This window comes from Notolabrus celidotus, chromosome 17, assembly GCF_009762535.1.
Source record: "Notolabrus celidotus isolate fNotCel1 chromosome 17, fNotCel1.pri, whole genome shotgun sequence".
Classification (NCBI taxonomy): Eukaryota; Metazoa; Chordata; class Actinopteri; order Labriformes; family Labridae; genus Notolabrus; species Notolabrus celidotus.
Genome location: NC_048288.1, coordinates 6,787,458 through 6,807,011, shown reverse-complemented (window position 1 = coordinate 6,807,011; position 19,554 = coordinate 6,787,458). Strand labels below are relative to the sequence as shown.

Sequence of the window (19,554 nt, the reverse complement as noted above, 5' to 3'; positions counted from 1 at the left end):
CCCCCCTCCTCTCCTCTCCTCTCCTCTCCCTTGCTCTGGTGAGCTGCCTCAATTACATTTTTTCTCTCCTTCATCCTTCTTCCTGTTCTCATTGTTTTCAGCCCTCTTATGATCTATCTGTACTTAATCTCAGTTTATTTTTATCAACCAACAAAGTGTTTATCTCTATCAGAGACGTCAGAGCAGTCTGATTTCCCATGATGCTTCACTCTTTGTGTAAGGTGTTTGAGTAATTAGTCCTGGAGCTGAGGTTTGTGGCAAAAGCTGCGAACTCTGGGACATTCTAATTGATTTGGGACGTGATGTGCAAAGGTGTGTTTGGTTTTAATTCAGAGGAGATTGGTTGTGTTCATGTGTGTGTGTTTGTGTGTGTGTACCTGATTGTAGTACTTCTCATTATCTGTTTATTCCAGAACAAAAAGATGTGTGTCACTTGTGTGTGTATTGTGTGTTTGTTGTTAAGTTGTGTCTGTGACACTTAAACCTGCTGTATAAAAAGCCTCTTTGTATTATTGGACATGATATCTTGTTGTGTGTTAACAGATTTCAGGAAGCGTTATCATAATGATTTGAACAATGTGCAGATTAATTGCTTGTCAAAACGTCTAAATCCAGTGGTTGTAGTGATGTTGTTTTTGCTCTGATCAGCACATAGAAGTGTTGGATTAAAATAATCTCTGCTTCACATAGTCACAGAGCACTTTGGCTGAATAAGGCTGCCTGAAATTAAAGTTTGACATAAGGTCAAAGATCAAATACACTGGACTGTAGAAGTTTAAAATGAGGGGTGTGTTTGTTTAGTTGACAAAACAATCAAACGTGGACACTCTTACTAGTCTGTATGATAATCATTGGTTGGTGTAGGCCTTAAAAATGTCAGTCAAATGTGTCTAAACTGTCGTGCAGCTACCCACCACTAGCTGCGGCTGCAGCTCTGGTTAAAGGCTACTGCCATAATGCTTTACTACTCAGATGTAAACAAGCACAGGTGACATCTCTTGGTGGAGCGTGGTTTGGCAGTATTTTGATCCTGAAGTTGTCTGTAGGCGCTGCGTCTGGTTAAACTGGAATAATAAGTTACCAGCACAGGCATGTGAATGTTAACCTGCAAGGAGGACTGAAGCCTGCGTGTGCTAGCTCTGCTAACCTTAGCCACACTTGGCCAACCAAATTGACATCTTTTATGCTCAGACTCTGAGATACTGTGTTCAGTAAAATAATTTCTGCTAGATCTAGAATGACCTTTAAACTAGTCAGTTAGTGGGACTTTATATGTCTGTTTTAGTGACTTCGGAGCATCCATATTTGAAACGCGGTCATTATGTTCCTGTAAAATGTCCGACATATTTGAATATATCTGTTGTTAGAAAAGTCTGAAATGTGATCTGCACCACAGAAGCTCCATTTATATAATAAAACTGAAGGACGAGATACAAAGAGACAAACATTTGATGCAACATTGAAAACATCAAACACTATATTCAACACACTCTTGATCTGGGATTAAACTATTCAGCATGTTCAATTTTAGAATTGGTGGGAAGGAAAAGTTCATTTTCAGACATTACATAAAACAAGATGAGAACAGATCCTAAAGGAAAACAGTTTTATTCTAAAAAACCCCAAAAACGTGTTCATAAACAAGGAAACGACCCTAAAGTTAAGGCACAGTCTGCAGTTTTTAGTGACATTTAGCAGGAGAAGAATATAATATTCTGAAGTACATTTGGAAGGACGTTTGGCTTTTTGAAGGTAACAACAAATACAGGATCAGGCTTTTCATGTATCCCAGGAGCTTTTTGTCCTCAAAGGCCTCCATCGCTTCAGAGACAGGAGGGCTGAAGAAATGAAGCATTCAATCCAACACCTGACCTCTAGATATCTCCAAATTTAGTGAAGTTAAGAGAGTCCAGGCCTCAGTCCACTTCTGAAGAAGCTGCAGCACTAGTGTGATGAGGTGATCAAACCCATCTTAAATGCTGCTAAAGGCAAACTTTGCAAAACTCGTTCTTAAAAGAGTTCATTATTTTCAACATACTCTGATTTTAATAAGATAAGATAGGATACTCTTTTATCTTATAATGACTCCAAGAGCGGAGCAGACACTGAGAAAGAAAAACAAATGTGCACTTTTAAAACCTTCAGTTTACTGTTTAATTTCCATCCTGGTATTTGTACTTTGTTGAAGAAGGTTTTAGCAGATCCAGTTTGTTTGTGTGGTCGTCTCTTAAGAACATTTTAAAGATTGAAGTTGAGCAGAAACAGAAGCAGCTAACCAGCCTCACTTTGTACTCGTTGCTTCTTACTTTGAAAGGTTATTGAACGTTGCAGAACATCGGGGAAAAGCTTCTATATACTGTAGACGGAGCTGTAAAGAGAAATACAATCTACTGTTTATTTTGTGGCTGCTGTAAAACTGATCAGGAGACGAGACAAAGCTGAAGATGAAAATCAATGAGAGAAACTCCGCCTGTGTGAGGGGGACAGGGAGAGACAGGTGCAGCAGTTTTGAGGGGTTTATTTAGAGTGAATGAAAGGAGGGATAGTTAGATAGAAAGATGGAGGAAAGCAGCAAAAGGCGTTGATGGTGGTGGGTCTGATGCTCTGTCATTAGCTGGGCATTAACCCCCTCCCCTTTAAGCCTCCCTTAGTAATGACAGGGCATAAGAAGCAGAGGGGGTGGAGGGGTCTGGAAGAATACCGAGGAGATTGAGAGGGTTAGACCACCGCACCTGCCCAGGGTCACTACCTCACCACAGGGGGTCCTAACTACTGCCGTTTTGGCTGTCCACTGCTCTGCCTGTCTGACAAGTACTCCCAGAGCAGGACCCCCGACACACAGCAGCTGAAGATACACTCTGATGTACAGAGAAAGAGAGACAGCAGGGCGGGAATCAAGTCAGATGTAAACCTCTGTTCTTCTCCCCTCTTTCTTCACCTGTCTCTGCTTGCAATTTTTAACCACCTCTCTATTTTCCTCCTCTGACTATTTTTCTTGTCACCTCTGCTGTGCAGAATTAGAGCACCTTAATGGGAGCAACAATTTTCTGCAAAATTTCCTCATTACGAGAGGTGTTTTTTAAGACGCCTCGAGGCAACCACAAGTTTTTCCGTCAATTTCCAAGAACACCTTTATCAACAAAACAAGACACAAACACACTTTAACAAGTTACACGCTGGAGAGTCGAGGCTGGGTTTCCTTTGAGATCTCAGCTCTTTGTTCATTCTTTTAAAGGAAACACTCCTCACTTGTTTTGATATTTGGGCTCGAGACTGAAGAAGTTTTCCAGTAATGGATGAACTGAGAGACAACATGATAATTAAAGAACTAATTCTCTAAAACTCCTGTGAGGAGTTTGTAGCTGGTGATGAAACAGACTGAAATGAATACTGATGCCTCTCTATGAATCAATCAGTCAATCAGACTTTATTTATAAGGTGCTTCATACAATGACATTGTTACACAAAGTGCTGAACATAAAAACAACTTAAAAATGAATAAATTAACAAAAACATATATATATATATATATATATATATATATATATATATATATATATATATATATATATATATATATATATATATATATATATATATATATATATATTATATATCTACCCCTATCCTGATACCAACCCCGACCCCACCCCACAATACACACAATACACAATATATGCAACAATAATAATAATAACAATAAAAATTAGATAAATAAATAAATGAAGAACAAAAAAAGTTGCTGAACGAACTGAGGAAATGCTCTCGTGATATCTTAATAAGGAAACACTAGAGGAAACATAAGATGTTAAAACTCAACACAGGAAATTAAACTAACCAAAATAAATACATTTCTAAGTGAATAAAATTCCCAAAAATATTAAATCATTTAAAGAAACTAATCTGCTATACCTAAATAAATAAATAAATAAAAAGTGACTAAAATTTGAACAATATAATAATTAAAGTAAGGTGAAATAAAACTGTGATAATAATAAAACTCAGTTAAAAGCAAGACTATAAAGGTCGCTCTGGAGTTTGCTTTGCTCTGTGACCTACAAAAGCAAACAGACCAAGAGGTAAAACTTTGATGCCTTCTACATTGTAATTTTTAATACTTGTTGACACTGTAAGTGGGCAGGTGTAGAAGGAGTTGAGTCACAGCCTGCTGCTGAAACAGCCTTTGTTTATGTTTACCACAGCAGAGATTACAGTGAGTGACGTCTGACTGAGACAGAAGAAAGATGTTTTTACCCAAGCATAGATCACTACAGAGTTGAAGTGCGCCTCTTTGTCTACAGGGGGCGCCAAAATCCAAACACAGTAGGTTCAAAACAGGAGCTTTAAAAAAAGTTAAAGACTCGGTCTGAGTTTGTCTCAGTCTAATGCGTGTCAAAAATGATAAAATTGTGATAGAGACACTTTTCTCTAACAACTCAAAATGAGTAAAGTAACAGGAGATTTAATATTTTAGTATTTCAAGGTGTGTTTTATACATTTTTGAGCTGTGGGCCACAAATATCAAACATGCAACATTTCAGTGAGCTTGTAACGATTCAAGGGTAGATTGAATTTCCACTTTCTCAAAAAACGGATGAAACAATTTCAACTTTTTCTTGATATTCAAATTTTTTTGGGACGCACTAAAAGATGACTAAGTTTTAAATCTATACCTCGACACATGAGGTCAGACCATGACATATTTGTATTATTATTTTTGAATGTTTTTATTAGACTCAGCCAACATGTCACAAAACAATAATGCAGCCATTAGACTCAGAGGCCATGCAAGAAAATACTTTTGAAAACACTTAGTTCATAGACTGAAAGTAAAAATAAATACATTAATAAATAAAAGATAATACAAAATAAAAATGATCCTTCTTGAGGCAGCTGTGGCTCAGTGGGTAGAGTCGTTCGTCTATCAATCGGAAGGTTGGCGGTTCGATCCCAGCTCCGGCAGTCACATGCTGAAGTGTCCATGAGCAAGACACTGAACCCCAAATTGCTCCCGCTGTTGTTCAGCGGTGTGTGAATATGTATGAATTAGATAAGCCAATAATGATGGTCCCTTACTGTAGCAGCTTCTACCATCAGTGAGTGAATGGATATGAATGGGTGAATGCCACGAGTAGTGTGTAAAAGCGCTTTGAGTAGTCAGACAGACTAGAAAAGCGCTATAAAAGTACAAGTCCATTTGCCATTTTTATGACTACTTAAGAGTGTCTCACTGTAAATCTTTGAAGAGTCATTTTTAAAGTTAGCATGCCAGTTTCAGCAGTGTGTTGATCACTCTGACAACTACCCTTCAGCAGCAGCTTCAAGCATCAAAAATAACTCTACAGGAAATTCTGATCGTCATCCTTATGGTTGGGATTGCTTCTGAAGGTCATAAAGATTCAAACATGTTCATTTCAGTCTGTTTGATAAAGTGTTAAAAACTCCTCACAGGAGCTTTAATGTGATGGATTGAAGATCATCTATATGTTATCAAGAAGTTCTGAGAGGTTTGAGGTTACATGAATACACAGGTCTTTAATTCCCTGATTTGATGGGGCAGGTAAGGATGAATCCAACACAGAAAATTCAGATATGTTTTTAAAGAAGCCACTTTAACTCTAATGAGTCTGTCTCAGATTAATATTGTTGTGTGCACTGTTAAAACGAAAAAGCTGTGAAAACTCAAAATTTCAAGGCAACTGTCTGCACTAGATTTTTGAGTTTTGAGGCTAACAGGAAATCTTACATTTGAGCCAACTGATGAGTTTTTGTTGAGATAACTTATCATTCATATGTAGTGTAACTTAAAGTTTTGAGTTCTACATACTAAGAAGTGAAAGTTGTGCCAACTTGTTATTTTATGTTCAGAATATGTACCCTTGTTACTGCACAGTTTTCACACTTGCAAGGTAGCTAGCTAATGTTCAAGGCAGCTAATAATGGTACTGACCATGACTTATTAAACTAAGTAACTAAACAAATTAAAGTTACATTAACCGGTAATCAACTCACCATCAACTGACCAACTGTAAAGCTAGAGTTTCAATACAATACTCAAACAAAATACTCACCATTAGGGCAATCAAATCCACACAGGACAGGGGAGATGGAGCCACATGTGGGGAATTGAAAGAATGGAAGACCCCTGTAGATTTGAGTTGTAGACCCCATTCTTTGCCTGAAGCATACTCAAATAATTTAGCCAAGCCTCAAACCCATAATTTCAAGTTTTGCCAACCTAACTTATGAAAGAGACCAACTCTACACAACAAACTGAATACAGGTAGCTGAGCTTAACCAAAAGATCATTTTCAGGCCAACAATTTTAAGTTTTCATTTTTACAGTGTCTTTGCTTTGCTGGAAAATCTGATCCAGAAAAAAAATTCTGCAGATCCTCATCTTTCAGAGTCTAAAGTGAAGTTTGCTTGCAGTATTTACTGAAATGTAACTTTCTGAACTTTCAAAGCAGGACAGGTCACAACGATTAATCACGTAACTCAATCTACCAGAGTTTCTAAAGCTTCACAGGTCTTGTGTGTATAACATCTTGCTGCGTCTCTTGCAGGGCTGGTTGGTGTGTGAGGACCAGGCCTGTCAGAACAGGATCAGACGTCTGCCCATCGCCTTCTCCCGCCATGGACCCATCTGCCCTGCCTGCACCAGGGCGACCCTCAGACCTGAGGTAACACACACACACACACCATCTTTCAAACAGAGAGTTGAAGTATTAAACACACAGTCACACTGAGGCTGTGATGGATGCTCTTTCATGCATTCTGTAGGTTTTGTCCAGCTGATGGTGCTATAGAGCTAAATTCTTTCCTCACGTATAAATGTACATCTCACTCATTAGTATCACATTTCAACATCTGTATACACTCAAACTAAACAAAGTAACGTCATCCCTGTCCTCTGTGTGTGTGTTGGTGTGACAGTGTGTCCCTGCACACACATGCCAGCTGTATGTTTGGACGCCACAAAGAGCCGGCCGCTAGTTAAACCATTAGAAGCATCAGTCTGTCCAGCTCTGCTGAACGCTTTGTTAGCCTGACCACTGGATTTAAAAGAAACACTCTCCCTTTCAATTTGAGCGTGACGGTTCAATCTATTTCTCTCTGTCCTCTCTTTCTCTGTCCCTTTTCTAACCGTTCCTGTCTCAACCCCTAACTCTCTTGTCAATTTTTTTATCTGCTCCTATCTGTCCCCCTCTCTGCGGCTGCTTTGCTCTGTCTGACTCTGTGGCGACAGGTTGTAAACCAGAAGGCCAATTTCTGCTGTCACTGTAGCCACTTAGGGCGGCCGTTGCTGTGCCTGAGGGCCGCCGCACTTTAAACTGCGGCCTGAATAAAACATTGAACTCGGGGCGCTCACTCGTGCTCCCTCTCTCGATCCTAAAACCTGCAGTGTGTCTTCACTTCACCCGCTCGTCAACCTATATATGTCTGATCCGCCTATGTTCCTTTAATGAAGACTGACCACTAACTACACCAGAGGAGTTTAATGTGCTTTAGATTTAACATTTATCCACTTAATGTGTCATAAATTCAGCTCATGGCACTTTAAAGGACGTTAAAGAGCTTTGAAATAAACCTGTAAGCTCCAGAAGGAAAAAATCTGAGGAGTCTCTTAATCTGGTGTTTACCTGCTCCTCTCTCCATTGCTGCACCAGGATGTGAAAGTCTGACTTCACCTCTGATCCATCTGTTTTAGGAACATGACTCAACAACTGAAAACCGTGACCCTTCTGCTTTGTGTTTCGACTCTAAGTGAAGACATTAGAATCTTCTCGTGTCGTAATTTGAACGTAGCTTCATGTTTGATCCTGATTTTACCAGAAATATTCCACTGAGAGACTGAATCTCTTTTACAAGAAGTGCTGACCAAGACTGCAGCACAGAAACCTTCACAGAAGGAGAAAACACAAGGCTGCAGCAATCAGTAAAACATCAGTTAGTGGAAGCAGCGCTCAGCAGGATGCACAGGCCACGCATTATATTTGTGAGAGCGAAGATCACAGCCACTGAAAGTTTAAAGAGTTGAAAGAGAACATGCACATAAAGAAGCTCATGTAGGATGACTTCATTCAGAAAGATGTGTCAGTGTATCATCTATCACAAAGAAAAATCTACTTCCTCTTATTAGATGCGATGAAGAGCAGCCAGCCTCAAGCGGACACTCGAGAAACTGCAGTTTTTAACAATTCCGCATTGGCTTCCAATTTTTCTTGCTGCCGGAGGTTGCCGCTTGATATTTAGGGCCAGAGCACCGATGGTGGCGAAGGCCCTATTGTAACCCTAAGGATTGTTCTTTCTTCCGCCACTTAAAAGGCATTTTTGGACCTCTGAACATGAATGAAAGCGCGGATATTTTTCCACACTCATCGGGCCTGGTGAAAATTGCATGTTATTATAGGCCTCGCAAAAAAAATTCTCAGTAGCTCCCCCAGAGGTAAAGAAAAACTCCCTACACATAGTTTTTTTGAGCTACATGCATGAAAAGTTCTACGCATACTCATGGCATCAGGACGCACAATAAAGTCTCTTGCACCCATATCCGAAACTCAACAGGAAGAGCGCCACCTAGCTTTGAACATGAAAAATGGGGCCAAAATGAGTCCAAGCAAGGGTGCATACTTTTGCTAATTTCTCCTAGGGCTTTTCTCCGATTCAGTCCAAACTAGGCACATTCTATAGTAAACCCATTGACGATTAATACAAAGTAAAGGCATTCCGTTCAGAATAAAATTGTGGGCATGGCAGACTTTGGGGCGTGGCATCAAAAGAAATGTCAGCTAATGGATTTTTGGGGCTTTAAAATGTACGTAATCTCACCTCATCCGACACACTCATCAGTCCTGGGGAAAATTGCGACATTTTATGGGTTTCGCAAAAAAAGTTTTAAAAATGTGCTCACTAGAGCCCCCTGCAGTTTAAAAACACCCTCACCATAGAGGTTATTTTGAGCTACATGCTTGAAAATCAATATGCATATTCATGGCATCAGGACGCACAAAAAATACTCTTGCACCCATATCCCAAACTCAACGGGAACAGCGCCACCTAGCTTTGAACATGAAAAATGGTGTCCAAATAAGGGTGCATACTTTCGTTATCTTCTCTGAAGGCTTTTCTCCAATTCAGTCCAAACCAACGGCAACCTATAGTAGACACCTTGGCGAGAAAAAATTATCAGAACAAATTCCGTTCAGACTGAAATTGTGGGCGTGGCAGGCGTTCAAGCGGTGCATCAAACGCACATACAGCTTTGAATGTGAAGAATGACGCCCAAAGAAGGGAGCATACTTTTGAGAGCTCCTCCTAGGGCTTTTCTCCAATTCAGTCCAAACAAAGCACATTCTATAGCAGGCATATTGACAATTCCAAATCTTTCGAGGCATACCGTTCAGATTAAAATTGTGGGCATGGCAGACTCTGAAGTTTGAGGTTTTCTTGGCAATCTGCCAAAAACTTGGAACATTTGCACCACCTAACGCAGTATATGCTCGCAGATCTTGCTTTCACATCATGTGGTGGCAAATATCAGGCGGCGGTTTACTTGTGGCGGTTGCTCGCGTAGGCGGCGGCTGCGGGTGTGCAAGGGCCCGTTGATCGCAGCTTGCAGCTTATTTTTCTAGTAGGACATTTGTTGAAGAAAATGCTCGTAAACAAAGCGACGTCCTACAGCGTGTTGAAAAAAGGAAGCTGTTGTGGAAGCTGCAGTTCCTCAAGTCTCCTCTAGAGGCTGTCTGCAAAAGCCAGGGATTCCCTTCAGGTCTCGTGTTAAAGAGCCTGTTAAACATATTTACAGCCTGGTGCATGAAAGATTTTTGGTATGTAGCTTGTGCACATTATACATTTTTGTAACGTATCCACTCTACATCCTGGTCTTTATTTAGATCAATCGAAGGTTAGTTAAATGTGAGTCAGCATTTCCAATATGGTGGCCGACAATGTGAGCAGCAGAAACCAGCGGGTGACGTAACAGAGATGACTTCCATGGCCACTTTGCACAGTAACAGCTTCCTTCACGGGGTACTTCATCGTTATTCACTTCGTTCTTTTGAGAGCTTCTACTTTCTATTTATAGAAATTAGTGGTGTCTGAACATGAACTGCTCCCAGAGACTTTATTTTATCTTTACTTCTTCTCAAGTACAGAAAGTATTCTCTCACACTGACTCTCTCTGATGTTCTGTGAGATAAAACAGAACAATGTAGAAAAGAGATTTAAAACGCTTTGAATATTCTCATTTAAAATGAGATTGTGTCTGAAATTCTGAGATCGATGGGTTTACTGAAACAGAACTATCTCTACATGTACATCCACTCAGCAGCTGAAGCAGTCTGATATTTATCCTGGCACACTGTGTCTTCTTTAAATACTGCTGGATTGCCCCTCAGCATAAACCTGATAATGTTGCCGAGTATTGAAGCGACCACTCTTACAGAAAAAAGGAAGCTACATTCATCGCCATCCAACACTGACTTTTTCTTTATTAGGTAACACAGTTATTTGAATCAGAGCTGTGCATGGAGATTAATAGTCGTGCAGCTCATATATTAAATTGCTACCCATTATGCGAAACACTTGAGGCCATTCATGGCTCTTAAGCTGCGGCTACATACTGTATATCCTCCGTTCCCAGAACCCCCCCCCCCCCCCCCCCCCCCCCAGGGAACCATGAAGACTTGGTGTCTTTGATTGAAGTTTGGATCACTCCTGTTAGATGTGTTTGTTATTTTGTGCTGGTATCATCCGCGATGAAGCGTCTGTTAGAAGCTGGAGCTGGAGACGATCAGGGTTTCCTCTTTAGATGCTGCGTGTAACAAAATGTGTAAAAGGGCGTCTTGTTTGTGAGTCTACGCTCCCTTTTCTCTCTTGCATCATGCTACGTTTAGCATCTCTGCAGGCGCTGCCTCTCCTCCCTCTCTCTCTTTCTTGCTCTCCCTCCCTCGCTCTCTCCCTCCCTCCCTCCCTCCCTCCCTCCTCCCTCCTCTCTGGACACAGATTCAGAGCGTGATCTGATCTCCATGTAATGGGAGAGTAATAGGCACTCTGCCTTGATTGGTTGGTAATTTGGGGGAGTTATGCACAGGTGCAATTTGTAATATTTTCAGTAAATTAAATTTCTTTCTCTTCCTCTCTCCCTCGCTCTCCGTCTCACCCTCTCTCTCTCTCTCTCTCTCTCTCTCTCTCTCTCTCTCTCTCTCTCTCTCTCTCTCTCTCTCTCTCTCTCTCTCTCTCTCTCTCTCTCCCTCCCTCCTTTCCTCCAAAGTGCTTAACTCAAATGGTCTATTTTTTTCCTCTCAGTGTCTCCAATCTCTGTCCTGACTTTCCTTTTCTTCCCCCCCCCCCCTTTTATTCGATGCTTTCTTCCCCTGCTCCTTTCTATTCATTTTCTGTCCCTCCCCTCCCTCTTTAGCTCCAACACTCATTCTCTCCTCTCCTCGCCTGCTCTTTCTCTCCTCCTCTCACCCTCCCTCTCTGCCTCTCTCTCTCTTTCTCTCCCCTCATTTTATTGATGTACGCTCAGGCGCCCATTAGAGCTCCCTTTTTCCCTCTAGTGGAAATTGCAGCATGTTAATTTTCACACAAATTACGGCAATAGCAGGTATCTCTATTTGATACATTATAGCGGGAGCAATCAGAGATAATTGAGTGCCTTTCAGAGGGAGACGGCTGCATTCACTGCCGGCTCAAAGCTGCCCCATTATCGCCTAATCGCTCTTTAAACACTGAATTTTGCCGAACAAAAATTCTTGTCATAATTTTGCTTAAGTGTATTTGGAAATCACAGTCCTTTGAGCGAGGATAATTGAAATCAAATCCCTTTCACTGGAGCTGACATTTCTACATTTCCCTCCAATTGAAATTAATTTCAAAAATTGAGCATGAATATCTTCAAATAGCAGGCAATTATGCCTTTCAATGGGGAGAAATTACCGGTGCTGAATCGTTGGAGGCTTGCGGGCGAGAGCACCAGTTAAATGCCTTTGTTTCCCGTCGTGTTTGCCTAGTAAAGATTTACATATATTGACTCATTATGGTGTCTTGTGAAGCTGATCGGCGTGACTACCACAACCGGCAATAACGCTCATCGCATCTAAAAAGCTCAAGAGTTTTAAAGCCTCGTGGCCTCGCCAGCTGAGGGAAAATGTATGTTTGTTTCTCGCTCGTCTCCCTCCCTTCCCTCGCTCCCTCTCTCCTTCTGCAGCTGTGCGAGGGCTCGGATGTTGTAGCTTCGGTATTTACGGCGCGTGTTTGCAGAGCTGTGGAGCCGAGTGTGTAACGCCGAGGCCTTTTTTTTTGTGTCTCTTGCGGGGATATTTTTCCTCCGAGCCGTATCCATATCTGAGCGTTGAATGGTAGTTTTTCCTGCAGCTTGCACACTCTCCATCCACCATAAACTCTGTTTTGTTTTTGCCTCTCCTCACATGCACACAGAGAAATATCGTGTGCGTTCTCTACCTTTTCATTTACTGCTTCACTGGCGTGCTTGAGCGACAGCATAGTGCGCTAAAGTTCTTTGGAGGTCGGATACCTCTATGTGTGTGCATGTGTGTCCCTCTTCACAGATGTGTTTTTAAGACTCCTGAGGAAGTCTTGAGTGCTCGTTTTATTGTGTAAGCCATTTCAGACTGTTGCTCTGTGATTTGGATCAATTTGTACGATTTAGTCCCTTTTTCTTACTCCTCTCTTTCTCTCTTTATTCTATACATCCTGCCTCCATTCTTCTGTCCTCACACACACATATGTGCCTCGTCCTGTTGGCTTAACTGTGTTTGTGTATATGTGTGTCAGCTGGGGTGGGGGCGAGGCAAAGGAGCAAGGGGTACGAGGTGGGGGGCTGGGGGGTCCTACGCTCCCGGGAGAGAGGCAATTTCACAGCTGGTTTGCTCCTTAGGCAGTCAGGCTGAAAATGCTGCAGATTTGTGGAGCAAATTGAAATGGTGTCAGTGCAGGAACAAAGCGCCGAGCTGAATGACGAGGTAGGTGTGTGTGTGTGTGTGTGTGTGTGCGCGCAAGTGTGTGTGTGTGTGTTGCGGTGTATGTGTGTGAGCTGAGAGAGAGGAGAGAGTGAGGTGGGGTTGAGGGGCTCCAAATTCAATAACAACCCTGTAACATTTTAGCCCCGCCTTTCTGACACCTGTCAGTCAATCAGGACGGCAAGGCTGGCCCGCCTACAATCAGAGTTACATTGTTTGAATGTGTGTGTGTTGTGCACTTATGTGTGTGTGTGTGTGTGTTTTATTGTGTAGGGGAAGGAGAAGCGTGCAGTGTTTTTGCCGCCCGAGCTTGTTCAACCTTGGCAACCGTAACCGAGGCTCCATTATGGGATGTGCATGGTTTGGTTGTTGACTAGGCAGTGCATCAATGGTCAGCAGCTGTGGGTGCCATGTGGGTAGCCATAGAAAGCCATTAAACACACACACACACACACACACACACACACACACACACACACACACACAGATATACACATCACATAGTTTGCATTTAGTTGCATTACATACTCTCGCCACTTGATTATGCCTCAGCAGTAAAAACTGAAATTACAATTACCAGCTTTGCGATTGGCAGGTATAATGGGCACACACACATTCCCCACGCACACACAGACGGTGACACACAGACTGTGACACACAGGAGTTGTCAGGGGATTCTTCCTGGTGGTAATAATAAAGCACTCGGCGCACACCTGATGGCAGTGTGGGGTCGGGGCTTAGCGTGCCCTCTCCAGCGTAGCGGGGAAATGACGAGCCAATAACTGCAATTAAACATGCAGTATAATGGCTAATCAAATTGACAGCCTCGGCTGTTCGCATGCCTCTCTCACAATGCCTTATCACAACAAACTATTATGAGGGAGGGTATTTCAGGCCTGATCCCCTCTTTTCTTTCTCTCTCTCTGCCTTGCTGTCTCCACTTCTCTCTTTCTCTTTCTTCTTTCTGTGTCTTTACCCTCTCTCTTCTCTCTTTCCTCCTACCTCTCTGTCTTGCTCATCCTCTCCGTCTCTCTCCCCCCATCTTTTCTCTCTCCCTCTGGCAGGCTGTCGTGTGGCTCCACTTAATTGCAGTGGAGATTAACAAAGCAAGCAAATTTGTTTTCTTGCTTTACTGTGTCACACAGAAGAAAGGAGATGTTTTCTGGTACCGGTTACACTCAGTCTGCCTGTTTTTACACCGGCAAGAGGTTTATTAATCAGTTCTGGATGTCTTTATGGCTCTGTCATGATCTCCTCTCTCATTAGACTAAAGCAACATGGATTTAAAAACTCACTCACACAAACAGGAAACAGATGGATTAGTAGAACTGATGATAACTGTGTCCCACATGCTGCTGAAACAAGTGACGGCATGATGAAGAATAACGATATTAATGCCAGTGTTGATGCATTTCAGGATGCAGTTTCATCACTGAATCATCTGCGTATTATTGACCTGAATATTTAGTTCATCACCACGCTGCTAGATACCAGTACAGTCGTCCAGCAGAGTTTACAGTAGCTGTATATTAGCTCAGACTGTAGATGACAATAAAGGTATTAAAAGTGCGCCTTATAAACCAAATTATGCAGTAATTACTCATCTCAGAGGATTAAAACGTTCACTTGATATGCATATCAGAGAGGTCAAATTAAGAGGAGTTCAGGATACAAGGTCATTAGGTTTGAATAGTCACAATCGTGTAACCAATTGGCTGTCTGACACCATTAGGCTCTTTAAGGACAGTCAACTTGTTTGGCTTTCCGGTGTATCCGGCGGTTCTGAATACACAACTTCAGGGAGGCTGGATTGACTTCAGAGGTTTATATGTGCGCCCAATGTACAGAAGCTAAAGTCCCCAAAGTGGGCAGCCCTGTGCCCCATATCATTACCGACTTTCTTTCCAGTTTTCTGATTCATCCACTGTCCTGTCTCTGAATAAAGGGATAGAAATCCCCCCCAAAAAAATGTATCAACAACTATCACAGAAGATTTCCTTTTCCTTGCGTTGCTTTGTTTACAGCTTGATGAGCAACTTAAGAAGCAAAGAAAAATGTGTCCACCTGGATGTCTGCAGAGTGAGCATCATCATTTCTTGCCTTAGAACTGTTTTTGGGAGTCTCAGTTTCAGTTGTTAATAAAGGCCTGAATTACACAGATGATCCCTCTGACTTGCTCCAACAACAGGAACCCAAAAAATAAAGATGATCTTTTAATTACTCGCAATTAAAGTTTCCTAAGGTTGCCAAAATATCATGAAGCAGAGTTTTAAAAAGTGAAATTACAAGCTTTGTCAAGTTTGTTCTCAAGGGGAGAAAAAAGGCGACTTTCCCAGGCTTGTTTGTCTAACGGAGGTCGGATTGGTAATTTCTGATGCATTCAAGGAAGTCTGGAAATCTAATCGCTGATCGTTTTTGAGAGACAGAGTTGAGCACTTTTGTCGCTCAAGTTGAAATTGTTTAGATGAATAAATAGTAGAATGCATCGGGAGCAAGGATGTCATTGCTGGTTATGTTCCGCCTGCTTTTGCTCTCCACACAGACTATTTTCCAGCATGCACCAGAGCCTGCTTATACCTGATCAGTCAGTTTTACTCAGACTACAAACAGATCGAAACATTTCCCGTACTAAAACCAAAATTCCTACCTACAGAGTCTCTAAACTCGTGTAGAATCTGTGAATACAGATTAGAGTAGTCTCCATTTGAGTAGAAACCAAAACAGTAAAATATTTCTTGTTAGGCACGATAACACAGACACATTGTATCATCTCTAGACATTTCTAATTACTACATTTCCTACTGTGGAGGCGTTTGCTGTCATTTGAGTTGTTTGCATTTGTTTAGGGATTTTCAAACAACCGGGCATCATAAGATGCATTTCAAGCCTCTTGCAGGATCATAGAAATCAAAACTAAAACGAGTCTTCAGCCAGTAGCTCTATCTTAAAGTTTTATTCCTACAAAAAACCTGGTTACAGTGGATTATCTTGACGTTCAGAGTAGTGAACAGTTGCGTTTAGCGTTCATGTGTGTGCGTCAGCGTGACCTCATGGAGCACCTGCAGACAGCAGAACAGGCAGACTGCATGTACACCAAAAACACTGTAAAAATTCAGCATAGTTATTAATAAGATCTGACTATTCAGATACAGATATTTACCCACTTTGTGACAAATAGACTTCTAAAATGTACTCACCAAACTGAAAATCTGCTCACATTTGGTACTAGGATGGGATCTGCTATTTTTTAATATATATTTTTGATATCCTTTTTAAAATTATACATTTAAAATATAAAGAAAACAAATCTTAGCCAGAACTGTCAATGCAGCCCTTTGAACAGTGTGTAAAGTCTTAAAAATGGAAAATACATTCTGTCTTCCTTTCCCCCCTTACTGCACTGAAAATGTACAGAACCGAAGCTTCAAAATCGTGTGCGGAACCAAACCAAAGCTTTTGTGAACCATTACACAACATTTACATACACTGTTACATACATTGAATTAATTTAATTAATAATTGGGCTGCCACTTCCTCTAATCAAAGTATTTAAGAATGTGAAATTGACATTAGTACAAGTGGAAAACCAAAGGAGGAAAGTTTGAAGGTTAAGAGAACAGAGAAAGGTCTGCTGCTTCAGGTTGAATATTTTATTTTCAAAACAAAATATCACGTCTGCACACCACAACATGAGTAAGAGATGATGTGTAGTGAACTTGTAGTGGTGTGATTTAGAATCATGTGCGCATGAAGGGGTCTGACACTTTTGCCACAGTGCCAACAGGCAGAGGTGAACTGGCCAGCTTCCTCTCTGTCTTATGATGGGGTGTGACGTGTGATCGGGTTCTCCCTGGCTTTGCTTTTGCTGTTTAGAATTAAATACCACTGTTATGAGGTTTTGACCAATCAGAATCAAGTATTTAACTCTCAGCTCTTGTGACACATGTTTTTATTGAAGTATCTGTGTTTTAATCTGCTTTGTTCTGTTTGTGTTCTCTCTCCAGTACTCCGAAAAGGCCCTGTACCATCAGCTCTGCTTCTACAGGTTCATCTTTGACTGGGACCATGCGTGTGCCAAAGTGCTGCAGGCTGAGGAGAGAAGTAAGACATACACCAACATACACACGCACAAACACCCGTACATGTTGGTGTAGCCTAAAGTTTAGAACCCTAACTTTCTGAAGTCCTTTTCTGTCCTCTCCAGGATACATTTATAAAGTTTGGTACAAACAGAAAACACTTCCTGCTTTTTAAAATGTGATCATATTTTATTCATTTTTGCTGTTTTTATTATTCTGCAGCGCCGCCTTTTCAGCAGAAATCAAGTTACCAGAAACGCTTTGAAGTTTGAATTTTGATGTTCTGACAATGCTTCCTCACAAATACACGTACACAACATGGCATTAGCAATCAATGGCTCAACGTAAACCTTTTACCCAGGCTACACTTACAATATTCACCAATGACGCCACAGGCGCACACATACACACACACTGCGGAGTATGCGCATTGGATGCTGGGAGGGGGGGTTAAGGACATTCAGCTCCTCGAGTCGACAGCCCTAATTTAGGAGACGGATTCAATCACACACACATACAGAATGCAAAACGCTCCAATCACTGGAAGAAAGAAGGAAAGAGCCCTCGATCGCTTTCCTTCTACCCCAGCCCTCACTGTCCATCTCTAGCGCTTTCTCTCCTTTGCTCTCTCGCCCCTTCCTCTCTCTCTCTCTCCCTCTCTTGGACAGGCACTCGTTTGGCTGTGTTGATTGAAAACAGGTTTTAGATTTGGGGAAATGATAGGGGGAGTAATGGGCGCGCTGACGAAAGGATAGCCCTTCTCCCATAATGGGACATGGAGCGTATATTTCCCCCCTTGGACTCAAATAGACGCTACTCCAGCGCTCTGGGAGCGCTCAGTAGGCGTCAGCCACAAGGCCTCTTTACCCATAGTTCTCCCTGATTGATGTCACTTGATTAGAAAGGGCCGCCGGGCCGAGTGATTTATTTATTTGATTAAATATTTATGTATGTATGTTATTTATGTATGTATGCCTGAAAGTGTGTGTGCCAGCCAGGACCTGAGCGAGGCAGCCAAAGAGTGAGACAGCAGAGGTAAATATAACGTGTAATCAACAGATGACCACTCAGAAGATGGAGGGAGCTCAAATAGAGGGATTGGACCAGTGTAGAGGAGGGGGAGGAAGGGAAGGAGTACTAACATGATTATAGCCTCCATTTTTGCTTTCTTTTATTTCTGTCCTTGCCCAGATGCGAGAAATCATCGCCAATCAATTCTCGACTCTCCGCCTTTCTTTATGTTCCTGTGCTGCGCCGCGTCTTTGATCTGCACTTGGCTTTCTCTTCCAGCGTCTTATTTTGTGCCCAACAACACAATACATACTTTACCTGATAGGAAAGTGTTTGAGATGTGTGCTCACTGTTGACTGTATGTATGGAGGGCACATGATACAGTATATATCACACGCTACTGAAAGCATCTCTGTTGGCTACTGACACCAAATCACGTCTCTCAGCTGCAGACATTTCACTTGTCGTCTGTCACCTTTCTGTTTCACAATCAGACACACTTTGAATTCTTAGTGTTAGTCTTTTACTGTAAACCAGCTTCTACCAACATTTTGGACTCATACTGAAAAAATAAAGCATTTTTGTGACATGTTGACCCAGGATGCACGCCAGTTTAGGCTGTGCTGCCAGCAAGGGATGGTGTTTCTAAGTATGGTTGCTTTGTGGCCTTCTGCAGTCAAACTAACAATTAATTAAACTAAAAGCTATGCTCCACGAAAGTATGTTTGTGTTCATTTTTTATTGTTCAATCAGCATGATCTGTTTGATTTACCCTGCGACCGACCTGGAGTACCTGGAGGAATCACACTGAGATGGTTCTGCTTTGAGTTTTAACCACCAAACCATGTTAAGTCTCCCTTATGTTTACCTGTAACTGGATCCATCAGACAAGAAGCAAATACTCACCTCTGCCCTGAACTCTGCCAGTCCATCAAACCATCTTCAAAGACCTCCACCTTCCCCATTTCATCCCATAAACCTGTTTGACACACCCAGAGCTGCTTTGCAAGTTTAGCTGTCACAGAGACACAACACAGAATGCAGGGTAGTGTCATACTGTAATACCTCTCTTCAATAATAGACTTGAATTATGCTGCTGGCTGCTTGCTTTAAGTGATTGCTAATGACGTGCATAATGCAGCACACTTAAGTGCAACCCATCATAGTGCCCAAAGTGTCTGACGTTATCTGGAGCCAAAGCAACCATAACTGAACTCAAACAGATCTTAACTTTATGAGGTGTATTGAAATAATGATTCTGAAGGACCTCACAATTAAAGTTACTAATCTCCAAATGAAGATGAACCAGGGGCGGGTCCACTGGGCTTGGCTGGGGTGGCATTGCCCCTTCGCTGATTGGCCACCCCAGGTGTCAAATCTTGTAAAAGTAACACAGGACTTCCACCAGATCTGTGTCCAGTCCGTCTCCGATCCGCTGCGGTCCGGCTCCTTGCTCTTCTCGTCCGTCAACACCCACC

The 19,554-nt window shown here is 41.9% G+C and overlaps 1 protein-coding gene across 1 annotated transcript in view; it reads left to right on the top strand.

Annotated features, from left to right (window-relative positions):
- Positions 1 to 19,554, top strand: part of pola1 (polymerase (DNA directed), alpha 1) — an 83,892-nt gene that overhangs the window by 53,226 nt on the left and 11,112 nt on the right. Inside the window, exons 35-36 of the mRNA XM_034706342.1 lie at positions 6,567 to 6,683; positions 16,991 to 17,087. Of these exons, the coding sequence (XP_034562233.1) occupies positions 6,567 to 6,683; positions 16,991 to 17,087 (214 nt within the window). The remainder of the gene's footprint in view (positions 1 to 6,566; positions 6,684 to 16,990; positions 17,088 to 19,554) is intronic.